Source organism: Chelonoidis abingdonii, chromosome 21 (genome assembly GCF_003597395.2).
Source record: "Chelonoidis abingdonii isolate Lonesome George chromosome 21, CheloAbing_2.0, whole genome shotgun sequence".
NCBI classification, from domain to species: Eukaryota; Metazoa; Chordata; order Testudines; family Testudinidae; genus Chelonoidis; species Chelonoidis abingdonii.
The window spans coordinates 4,915,948-4,928,313 of record NC_133789.1 but is presented as its reverse complement, the minus strand read 5'-3'; the positions used below and the strand labels follow the sequence as shown (position 1 = coordinate 4,928,313).

The following is a 12,366-nucleotide window of genomic DNA, read 5'->3' as shown; positions in this document are numbered from 1 at the left end:
CGTGTGTTAGTTTAGTTATTTATCGCAAGAGAAGGGACTTGCCCAAGGCCATACTGCTGGTCAGGGGCAGAGGTTCCAGTCCAGGCCCTTCCCAGCCTCAAGGGCCTCCTGAGCATTTTGTCCTCTGGTTCTTTCTGTCAAACTGCAGCAAGGGGAAGGGACTGAAGGGAGAGAGGAAATGGAGCCCGCAGTATGTTCAGCAGATAGAAGTTGCAAGGCCAGCGGCGGGAACACGCCAGGCATATGCCGCATAATGCCCCAGCCCAGGGCTTCTGCTGCTCCAGCTGTGTCTGCTCCTCCCAGGCCACAACAGCACACCAGCAAACTCACTCAACACTTTGCTGCACCTGCTACGGCCGGGAGCGAGAGCCGGCCCTGCTCCCAGCAGCCAGTTGGGAATAGGCTTGGCGGGGCTGATATTGCTTTGTCCGGCAGGAGGTTTTGTTCTTCCCGGGCCTGGCATTCGCTCCTGCCCGTGTCTCTCGCTGTGCCTGCTCTGCTGAGGACGTACCGGCCATGGGGCTGGGCTACGTGTCTACAAACACCAGCCTTCTAGCTACGACTCTGTGACAGAGCAGGGGGGGAATGACAGCCTGCCCTGTGTGCTCACTGACGAGCCGAACCCAGCGCCAGGTGACCTGCGTCGGAGAACGCACGAGCGTTCAGTAGGCGCTTACTGAGAAACCGACGTGCGTTCAGTGGGCTGAGTTCCTGTTTGAAACCACCTGTCTCCCTGAAATGCAATCTGTTTTTAGAGATGCCTCCCCCATTCCTCCTCTGGGGAAAGGAGCTGAGAAGGCCCTGAGTTTGATCCTATGGTTTACAGAGCAGCAGCCTGAGTCTCGCCCGGGGGAGGGAGGGCATGGCCCCCAAGGAAGGTCACACAATGTTTCAGGGATTGCAACCACCTTCCTGTTTTTTCAACGGCTAGATGAGCAGGGTGCTGTGAAACTCGTTTCTGCTGTGATCTGGGGAGCTGTGCAATGGAAATGGCTGAGACCCACTGGCCGAGGGGAATGGACAGGCACCGTCTCCTATTCCTTTATTGCTATGATGTTGCAGCCCTGATGCTGAGAAGCACCTCTGGATGTAGCTGTATTCAAGTCAGTGGACCTACTTGTTTAGAATATCAGAGTTGGAAGGGACCTCAGGAGATCATCTAGTCCAACCCCCTGCTCAAAGCAGGACCAATCCCCAATTAAATCATCCAATCAATTTTTGCCCCATATCCCTAAACAGCCCCCTCAAGGGTTGAACTCACAACCCTGGGTTTGGCAGACCAGTGCTCAAACCACTGAGCTATCCCTCCCCCAAAGTAAGTGAGTGAGTGCTGCAGAATCGGCCCTTTGGCCCCGTCTAGGCACAGGGGGCCACTCATCCCTGGTATAACTGACTCAGGATACAATTAAACTGGGTCTGAAGCAGGGGCAGCTCTGTATTTTGCTGCCCCAAGCACGGCAGTCAGGCGGCTTTCGGAAGCTTGCCTGTGGGGGGTCTGCCATTCCCGTGCCTTCGGCATACCCGCTGCCGAAACCACGGGACTGGAGGACCTCCCACAGGCATGCCACCGAAAGCCGCCTGACTGCCACCCTCACAGCGACCAGCAGGCCACCCCTTGCGGCTTGCCGCCCCAGGCATGCGCTTGGTGCGCTGGTGCCTGGAGCCGCCCCAGTCTGAAGGCTGTGCCCAGGATGGCCAGCAGCAAGAGACCTAGCTGGAAAGATGGGCTGAGGGAAACAGCCCCCCTGCCACAAAGGGCAGGCTGGCAGGAAGGAATTGCCCATGTTGGGGGTGCCCCGTTGGTTGTGAGGGGCAAAGGAGCTCATGCTATGGGGCCCTTTGGTCCCTGGCCGGCAGCTGTCTGGTCTGTTGGCCAGGAACTCCCGCAGCCCCCCTCTTCTTGGCATCTGCTGACTGGGAGAAGTGGTGAGGGGGCGTGAATGGAAGATGACGGGGGTGAGAGACAAGGGCAGGAGCTTTCCCGGAGGCAGCTCCTAGCAAGCTGTTACCACGGGCAGGTGTGTAATTAAAGTGCCACGGACTGGCTGTGTGGGAGCCCCGCCGACGTCCCTGCGATGGGTAGGCTGGTGTGTCTGGGATGGACGTTGCGGGCAAGGGAGTCGTCATGGCTGCAGGTTAATGTCTAGGTAGCACATGTGCTGCTCCCTCTCTCGGGCTCTCTTTCCAAGGCTTGTCCATACTGGTTAGAATCACGAGGGCACATTCAGCTGTCAGCTTAAAAATAATCCAGCGAGCAGGCAGCCGGGACAATGGAGACCACAGATGGGGAAAGTAGCTGAGCCAGGGCACTCCTGGTCCGAAGTGGCGAGGATCCACCCACGTCCTTCCCTGCGGGGCCAGGGCTCCCCTTCCTTGCCTGGAGCCTCACGCTGAGAGGTAGTTACAGGGACTGGCAGACATCGAGGGAAGGATGAGTGGCCTGGGGCTGGTTCAGTGGGTTCTCTCTCTGGTTAACAGGGCTGTGGCAGAGAGAGAGCTGGGTGTGGATCCCCTGCAACCGCATTCTCCTCTGCTTGTCCTTGCGCCTTTGCAATGTGGGTACAAAACACTATCTGGATAGGAGGTATTTTTCATCCCCTTTGCTCAGCTCAGCGCACGAGGCAGCAGAGAATCAGACCCCTTCTGTCCCTGCAGAGGCTCCTGAGTGGGGCGGGACAGCTGGCTAGCAATCGCCTGGGGCTGCCATGTTAAAATCTCCCCTGGGGACCCAGCACTTGATGCCTGTCTTTGGGGTTCTGCCCACATCCAGTCAGCAGCTCTCCCTGCGAGCACTTAAGGCTGCATCTGGAGGATGGCTGGAGAAGACTACGTGGCGGGGATTAGGCCTTTCACGGCTATTAGCGCAATTGCGTTTGCTCCCCTGGTGCTTTTCACCATTGGAGAATCAGGGCTTCCTTTGTTTAGCCTAGAGCTGCGTCTCGAACCCAGTGTGGCCCAGTTGCACCTGGACTCTCGCTTCGATCCCGTGAGAGCTGTCAAGTGGCTGATCTCAGGCTTTGGGGCCTTTTATAAGCATCTGACCCAAAAACCAGAGATTTTGTTTATCCCAGGGCTGCTGGAATGCCTAGTCCCGGAACAGCCAGGGTGTCCTGAAACCAAGATGGCAGCTTGGGTGGAATGGGAGTGGGTCATTGCATGTCAGCGAGTAGGGGGCAGAGCTTCCCAACGGGCAGCAGGGGATTCCTTGTACTGTGGGGCAGGGTCTGCTGGAGTGAAGGCAGCAGGATGCCTTGCGGCGAGCCCTCTCTCCTGCTCTGGAGCTAGGCTCTGAGGGCTTGGGGGCAGGGACCGTTTGTTCCTTGTTTGTACTGGGACCTGTTCAGGACTAGGCCTCCTATTCGCTGCCACACTTCAAATAACTAATAGTAATACTAGGCACGCCCCCCCCTGCAGTTTCTCGGGGCTGGTGGGGGGGGGCAACCTAACCTGCTGCAGGTTTTCATTGCCAACAGGCAGCCTGTCTTCGTCGCTCGGGAAAGACGCAGGTGAATGTGTCAGGCTGGGCATCTTTATTTTTGCTCTTCAGAGTTGGGGCGGGAGTGGCCTGGAGGCACCTGGCTTTGGAGGATAGAGACCAGGACGCTTCATCACTGCTTCCCGTCTTGGCTTGTCTGCTGGATCCATGGCAGTGGGAACTAATGGTTAGGGTGCTGGATAGGGACTCAGGAAATCTGGGTCTCTCCCCGGCTCTGCCACTGGTTTGCTGGGGGGCCTCGGGACAAGACCCTGCCCCTTGCCATTCCTCAGTTTCCCCACCTGTAAAATAGGGAGGATGATCCCGCCCTCCTTTTGGCAAGCGCTCAGAGATCTGGAGAACAGCGCTGTGTCAGAGCGAGGGATTATTATCGTTAATGGCAGGCAGGAGGGAGGGAAGCGGGTTAACTGTTGTCCACGATAACGCCGGCCTGGAAAGCAATAAGTGTTGGGCTGGGCATCTGCGCTCACTCCTGTTTCAGAATGGCGGGTTGGTCAGGGCGGCCAGTGGCTGGAAGCAGGCAGCTTCTCAAGCAGGACAGGCTCGGAGCCCAGGGCAAATCACTGGGCCAGGCCTGAGCCGTCCTGCCATGGCTCCTCTGGATTGGTCGTGGCAGGAGAAGATCATCCCAGTCTGCAAATCGTGACCCCGAGAGAGCTCGAGCGCCCCTCTGGCCAGCGCCGGGACAGGATGCCGCGGCCGTGGCGTGTGCAGAGCTGGCACTGGGCCCAAGGCAGGGGAACCGTTCCTGGGTAGGAGGCCAGGCACTTGGGAGCTGAGGGCAGCGTGTTCCCACATGCAGGACAGGACAAGCCTTTCTACAGCATGGCTGTATTGTCCAGCAGCATGGGGAGAGACAAAGGGGTTTTGTACCCCTCCCCTCTGCCACCCCCCCACTCCTGTCCCCCACTGCTCGCTTTTTCTTTCACACATCAAGTAACGAGGCCAAGGGAGGACAGTGCCTGAATTTTAACACCCTCGGCCCATTGCCGGTTCGCTCTCCCATGCCCTCCCGCCTCGAGAAGCAATTTTATTCAGCTGCCGCTCAGGCCGGAGCGCTGGGAATATTAACGAAGCCCCAAGTAGGGGAGGAAGAAGGGCTCGGAAAGGACCCCAGTGATCCTCTGCCCGCACCGGCTTCTGCCTCCGGCCATTTGGCCCAGGCTTGTTTGTATGTGGTGGCGATGCATGGCCAGGCCGGGGCCGCTGGCAGCCTGAGGTGTCTATGTAGGTAAAGCAGAGCCTGCCTCTGTGCTGGCTGTCATTACCTGGGGACCCACAGTATTGGTTTGTCGAGCAAAGTTCCAGGCAGCTGGGCATCCCCTGGGAGCTGGAACTGCTGGCTATTGGAGTTAGTAGAGTTAGGAGCGATGGAATGGGAATGAATCACACTTGTGTGTCTCTAGCATTGTCCACTGGACGATCCCAGAGAGGTTCCCACATGCTAGTGAATCAAGCCTCACTGCCCTGTCTCCCTGTGATGGAGTATTGATGCCTCTTCCCGTGTTACATATGGGGAAATCAAGGCCCAGAGCTGGGAATGGAACCGAAGGCTGAGATTGTCAAAGCCACCTAAGGGATTTGGATGCTCAATTCCCAGTCATTCGAGTGAGGACTGGGCATGCAAACCCCTTGGGCAATTTGAAAAACACAGCTGAGGTCTCTGTGCAGACATCCCTGCCCTCCCCGCCCCCCAGAGAAACATCCTGGGCATTTGGATCCCTGTAGGATGTAGGGACCCTGATCGAGGTTGGGGCCCCACGGGCGGGACACTCCCTTTCCCGGAGAGCCTCTGGCTGCTGGGATTGTCTTCCCTGGTGCACCCTGAAAGGAGCAGAGCCCTGAACATAGGGGCCGAGCCAACCCCCTCGGGGAGGGAAGATGGACTCGTCATGATTGAGTGTATCTTTGTTCTTCTTCTCTGCCTTGGGGAGACTCGGGCAGTGCCAGGTGCTCACACACAGTCACTTTATTAAATAGGCTTCTGCCCTCCATGCGTTGCTCCCGCCTCCCTGGCAGCGTCAGGCCCATCTTCTCTAGGGTGCCACCTGCGCCCGCCTGATTGGAGCATTTGCATCCCCCCCATCCCCAGTTTATCGATGGCAGAGCAGCCGTGTGTTCCGGGGGGCTGCGGGGGCGAGATGCGGGTCCCTTCGGGCCCTGTCTGATGCTGCTTTGTTTCAGAGGTGTCCCGTTGGGGGGATTTGTCTCGACTTATCCAGCAGCTGGAGCTTTTTAGTGCACAGATGCAGCCTGATCAGATATTCGGCTTTTCCGACTGGTTGGACACGCCAGAGGAGAAGGATGCATGGGAGGCACTTTTGGCTGGGGGGGAAGGGGGTCTCTAGATGTGGCCTTGATCAGGAGCCACTTCAGCAACCTGCTGGTGCCTCTCACATCCTTCTCCTTTAATCTCTGGTTCTTTTTTCCCCTTTCCCCGTTTCCTTTCCTGGCCTTTCTCCTTTTCTTTCTCTGGTCACTTTCTGTCTGTCTGTTTCACACCAGTCAAACACTCCCTGCCCGCTGGAAGAGAGCGGATGCCCTTGATGCTTACCCCAGCAGCCTTGCCCTCCGATAACCCCTCCTGTCTCTCGCTTCCTGCATTTTTGGTGCTGTTGTGACAAGAGCGAGCCTGGGAGGAATCTGGGTTTGCTGCCGCTCCAGGGCTGTTTCTTTCCCTTTCGAGCGCAGACTCTGGGTATTACAGCCCTGGAGCGCAGCTGGGTTAGGACTGCATGATGTGTGCTGCTGTGTGTGGTCGAGTATCCCATGTCCCTTGTGCCCCATCCCAGACCCCCCCTCTGCCTCCTGGCACAATCAACCCCACCAGGCTCTACACAAAGGGAATGGTCAGTATCCAGCTGTTTGTCACATGGCTTGGCTCGCCGCGCTGGCGCAGCGTGGGCTTGGAGGGTGCTGGGTGGCTATTCAGAGAGTTATTGGGGGAGCTTAGTCTCACGAGCCGGCCTGAGCCGAAGAAAGGCTCTGTATTGTGAAGTCCGATAAGGGTTGCGGCTGCAGTGGAGCGTGAAGCGCTCGTCTGGAAGGGAGAGCGTGGAAAGCCCTTTATGCTCTGGATCGATTGCTTGGATATCTGTCGGGACTGGCAGTCCCGTGGGGGAGCAGGAGGCAGGTGGCTCAGCGCAATTAAAATCTGCATCCCCTGCCTGACGGGGCGACAGCCTGAGGGGACGTGGCAGGCCAGCCGGCACGGGAGCTGTGCCGAGGCAGACGGCACACAATAAAGCTAGGCATTAAGGCACAATTTGCACCCAGCACAGCTTCCTTCTGCTTGGAGCCCGGCTCAGCTGCGTGTGGCTTTGCCTTTCTGCACTTAGGTTCATGCTGGTTACAAGAGAGTGAATCCTCCGTGCAGGCAAAGCCTGGGTGAAAAGCTGAGCCTGGGGGAAGACATGAGACTAGCTCAGATCCATTCTCTTGGGCACAGGATTCCGGTCTGGGCTTGTCCCTGCAAATATCCCAGGTTAAACCGCTTCAAGCCAAGGAGGCGACATGTGATTCCCTCAGCGTGGAGAGCAGGGCTGGGAGTGTCGGATTCTGCTATTGTGAGTGAAGTAGCCTGAGATGTCCCTCCGGCTATGGAATTGCCAAGTTGTATTCTATGATAATACTGGGCTCTTCTGTTCTCCCTTTGACTGAGGCTCTTCTTGTCCTTTAAAACATCCTGTTTATTCAGGCTCGCCTCTTCCCTGCAAGGAAGCTACGCGATCACCCCTCCCCCCATTTACAAGTGGGGAAACTGAGGCATGGCGTGGTGAATTGAATTGTCTGCGGTGGTAAAGGGGGTTTGATCCAGGCACCGGCGCTGAGCCCAGATATCCTGAGTCCCAGCTGTATCCACCAGGCCAGCCTTCCTCTTGAACCACGATGCTTACCTCCTTCCAGTCCACTCCCTCCCAGCTGCCGACCTCTGTTCCAGTCATTACAAATCTTCCCCTTTTCCTCCTGTCAGTTTTTCCCCTCCACTTCCCCACCCCAAGAATGTTTCACCCCTTCTGCTGCTCGGCTCCAATCCCAGTTTGCTGCCACGTTTCCTGCAGTGTAGCTTGTGCCTGTCGGCCGGGTCTGACAGCTCCACCGGCCTGCCTCTTGCGCAGCCATTCACACCAGGGCAAATCTGCACTCACTTTGCATAGGTTTAACAATGAAAACAGTACTGCCTAGCTCTTACATAACACTGGACAAAGGAAGGCAGAATCCTTATCTCTGTTTTACACATGGGGAAATTGAGGCATAGGGCGTTGTCGTGACTGGCCGGTGGCATAGCCAGGATTACAGCCCAAGTCTTCTGAGTCTCAGTCCAGTGCTCTACCCACTAGGCTACACAGGCCAGTGGAGAATGGGGCCCAGCATGCAGGGCAATGTGGAGTTGGGTCCCAGAAGTAAACTTTTAAAAAGCACCCAAGTGACTAAGCAGCTGAAATCTCATTTTCCAAAGGGACTTAAGAGCTTGCGACTTGTCTGTGCAGGAAAGTGATTCTGGCATCAGGTCAGGCGCGAGCTGAAAACACCACAGCTGTTCCAGAATAAGTGTGTCCACGTGGGATGTTATTCCACAGTAGCTTTGCTGGTCGATTTCCCTGTGTAGACAAGCCCCAAGCTTTCCCATTGAAAGTCATTGGGGGAGAGGCTCCTAAATCACTTAGGGGGCTTTGGCTAATTCTATCCCATCTCTTTATTTTCTGCGTGTCTCTCTTAGGGGCCAGAGGAAGAGCAATAAAATCATCTCACAGATGGAAAAGGGGAATGTGGTGGGAGTGGGATTATCGCCACATTTATCTGTCTCGCAAGCCCCACCACTACATAGTTCATACTCAGAACAATCACAACACCCCGTTCTCCTCGCTGGATCTCAGAGCACTTCACAACCTGTGATGGATTTATCCTCATCACGCCCCAGGGAGACAGGGCAGCACTGTTGTCCCCACGTTCTCTGTCCCTTGGTTTCCCTAACTGCGAAATAGGGTTAATGCTACTGACCTTCTTTGTGAAGCGCTTTGAGATCTGCTGATGAAAAGTGCTAGGACAGAGCCAGGGTTTAGTCTTCGTTATAGAGGCAGGGTGGGGGAGCTAATACCTTTTATTGGACCAACTTCTGTTTGGGGAAGGGGCACGGAGCTCTTCCTCCGCTCTGGAGAAGGTAACCAGAGCATCCAAGCTAAACGTAAGGTAGGACGGATTGAGCATGTGGGGTTCACGCACATGCTGTAGGACACCCCTTAACATGGAGTGGTCAGTTCTGTGTTAGCAGGCAGCAGGGTGTGTTGCCTGATGTTGTGATGAGCCAAAAAAACAGAGTCTCTGCTGAGTCCATGGTTTTGAGTGGCCGGAGGAGTTATGAATTGACGCCCTGGCAGCCTCAGGACACTTACGAGGCCCTGAAGTGGCTGTTTGCTGGGCTGCTGGGCCCATTGGCACATGCAGGTGGGAGATTTCAGCGGCCTGTCGTGTCGCCCGCAGTTGGAAATGGACTTGGAGTGTTGATTTATTCCAGTCAAGTCCCACCAATGGGGCAGGAGGAAGGGTTGCAGGATCGGGCCTGTCATTGGAGCAGCTTTGTGGGTACAGGAGGGTTGGGAAGAGCCTTCCCCATAGGAGGGGTCCATTGGCCAATGGTCACAAGTGCTGCAGGGGCGGGTTTGCTCTATAATCTTGTTGAGCCACGTGACGTGTAGCGAGGCCCCATGGAGCCAAAAGAGGCTGGGTCCAAGCGGGGGCCCAAAGGTGAAGCGTGTCTCTAAAGTACAGCGTATCGTGTTGCAGAGCTCGGGGAGCGGGAAGGCGGGGTGGCTGGCAGGGAGCCCCAGGCCTGTAGATTACACCCTGCGCTGCCTCTCGGCATTCCTTTGGTTGGCTGATTGAATGCGGCAGCTCCAGCCGGGCTGCGGCAAGTCTGCTTCCCACACCCTGCTGGGGGGACGGTGCTGTCAGACTTGGTAGATATCCCCTCCCCCTAAGCCCCCCATTTCTCCCTTGGTGTCTTGTTCGGTCTGCCACAGGCAGCCAGGGTGCGCTTGGCTTTTTCAGTGGCCCAGACGTCCAACCGATAGAGTGTCTCCCTGCGTGTCCGGTGACCCAGCTGAAAATCTGGCAGCCACCAGCTGGGAGCTGCCGATTGTCCGATCTGGGCATCAGTCAGAATCTGCCCGCTGCCATCAGGCGATAGCACCATGTAGCACCTGATAGGGAGGCCTCTGCCCCGTGGCTTTATTATGGGGGGGTGGCAAGGAGGAGGTGTCTGCAGAGGACAGCAGGAGTTGGCTGGCTGCCTGCAGGAAGGGAAGGAGGAACCAGAGGCTGCTGAGCCCCAGGCCCTGGGAAGTGGGATCTGCTCCAGGAAGTGTTTGAGTGCCAGTGTCCACAGTGGTGCCCGCCCCCTGCCCCCTTCCTGGCTCCACCCACGCTCTGGTTCTCACCAGGCAGGTAATGGGAAGGGGACATTTTTTTCATGCTGGCCCTGTCCTAGCAGTTCCCCTCCCCGTGACCCCCCCCGCATGCTGTCTTTGGCCTTCCCCACCTGCATCCCCCTCCTCCCACTGCCCCGCTGGCTCCCCATTCGCTCCGGGATCCAGTTCAAAAGCCCTTGCCTCGTTTGCCTCTCGGTCCAGCCAGCCACGCAGCACTTGTTTCGCTCTCTCCCCCACTCCCTCACTGTCTGTGCACTGGCCTTGTCTCCCTCCAACTTCGCACACACTCCCGGCAGCCGGTGCAAGAGCCTTCTCCAGCGCAGCTTCTGCCAGCGGGAGCATGTGTACATGCTAGTTGGGTCACTTCAGCGATACCGGTCTCATTACCGGGGAAGACCCCTGCCTAGGGTAGATCCAGTTGTTGGTCAGGGTCCTTATGCCAGTGTAGCTATTCCTGTGTGGGAAGGGGAATAAAGGAATGTACAGACAGGAATTTCTATGGGGACATGGACACTTTTTGACTACCCACGAGCAGCTCAGGGTGGGAAATGTAGATGGATTTCCTGGGACAGGGCCAGTCTTTTTGCTTGACACCTGTGCAGCGCCTGGCACAACAAGGCCCTGATCTTGGATTGGTGTTACCGTAACGCCAACAGTGCACCACAATAATGAATGAGCCTTTGCCTTCCAGTAGCCTCCAGAGGTCCAGCTGCAATCGGGGCCCCGCAGTGCCAGGTGCTGCAGACAGGTGAAATGAATTAACCCAGGTCACCCAGCAGGCTGGTGCCCCGAGTGCCAGCCCAGTGCTGTAACCACCAGGCCGTCCTTCCTTTCATGGGGCTGACGTGGAGGTCTGGGAGGGAAGTACACAGTAATCCAAGTGGAGATCTGCCTTAACCGCTTTCTTCTTGCCCCTGACAGCCGCCGCTGGGCCGGAGAGATGGGACCTCTCCGAATGCCAACGCCCCCCTGGAGGAGCCTTTCCCCTGGGTGGGGCCGAAGACGGTGCTGCTGCGGAAGAGCTCGCAGGGGGGGTTCGGCTTCACCCTCCGACATTTCATCGTCTACCCCCCGGAGTCAGTGGTCCACTCCAATGTCAAGGTAGCCCTGGCTCCCTCCCCTGGCTCTGACAGCCTGTGGGGCGTGTCCATTTGGAACGGGTCGGTCACCTGGGAGGAAGACCCCTCCTTCTGCTGAGTACAGCAATAGCATTATTTGGTGGGGGGGTTGGGAGGAGTGGGGAGAGGGCAGCAGTTTTGGGTCCCCATCCACCCAGTACAGGCCTGGATGTTGATCCCTATCAAATTCCCCAGGGTGATTCATGTGAGTGAATGTTACCAGGGTCCCCAAAGGGGAAACAACCCAAATAAGCCAATTTCCCTGGCTCCCTCCCAGCTGTTATATGGTGGCAGCCTCCCTTCAAATTCTGCTTCCCTCCCTCCCCACAGCCTGTGCTGACTATCTGACCGTGGTCCCTCCTGGGAATCTCGAGTCTCTGCAATCCGATGCACTCAGCTCATGGGGGTCTCTGAATCCGGTGTGAATGGCTCACAGTGCTGCTTTCCCTCTGGCCCATGAAGCGTCCTGACTCTCTTGCTCAGACTGTCCGTTGCCTTGGCTTGCATCTCTCCCATATGCTTTGAATTCTGCGTATTTCCGCTGGGGACAGGTGCCCCACCGTCCCCCATTTTGAAATTCCATCTCTTTGTCCCAGGCACCGTCACTCCAAAGTGGCTGGTTCCCCCTTCCCCCTTCTCTTCCGTGGTTCAGCCACGCACCCCGCACTGCCCTTCAGGGACGCTTGCCAGCATCGCCCCTGGTTTAAATACCTGCAGAGGCCTTGCATGATGGTGACCTCCCCCTGGCCAAGGTGGACACTGGATGAGTCTGGCCAGGCCTTGGCTGTAGGCATGCAGACCTCCTCCCCGGGGCTGAACGTGCTGCATCCATAGTCCTCTCAGTGCCTGCCGGCAGGATGCTCTTTGGCTCCAGCCAGCTGGTGGCAGAGAAGATGGCCCTGGCCGGTCCAGGGAAGGAAAGCTGGCTTAGATTTCCCCACACTGTTTGTTCTTTGGTTGTGGAGTGGAAGGGCAAAAGGATCCACTCCAGTGTCTGGCCAGTGAATGGGGCCACAGCTGAAGGAGAAGCCCTCCCAACCCCCCCCAGCTCTCCACCACTAAATGCTACCGTTGGAATGAGAAACCGATGACTCTGAGTGGCCACTAGCCCTGCAAACCCCCTGGTGCCTCTGCCCGGATGCTCTGCAGGTTTTGCCATAGAATGGAGCGAAATAAATCCCTTAGCTGTTCAAGTTGCTACTGTGGGGCCCATGCCAGATGCATAATTGGTTGCCTCGGGACTATTGACCCAGAGGATTTTTCTCTTACTTGATTGGGGCATTGGCCCGTTGGGTCTGGTATCTTTCCTCCAAGAGAGGCTGAT

General features: G+C 56.9%; 1 protein-coding gene across 6 annotated transcripts in view; it reads left to right on the top strand.

The window, feature by feature from the left end:
- ARHGAP23 (Rho GTPase activating protein 23) overlaps positions 1 to 12,366 on the top strand; it is a 131,047-nt gene that overhangs the window by 60,620 nt on the left and 58,061 nt on the right. For all 6 annotated transcript variants that reach the window (XM_032791384.2, XM_032791382.2, XM_032791380.2 and 3 more), the window contains exon 2: positions 10,846 to 11,025. In XM_032791384.2, the coding sequence (XP_032647275.1) occupies positions 10,846 to 11,025 (180 nt within the window). The remainder of the gene's footprint in view (positions 1 to 10,845; positions 11,026 to 12,366) is intronic.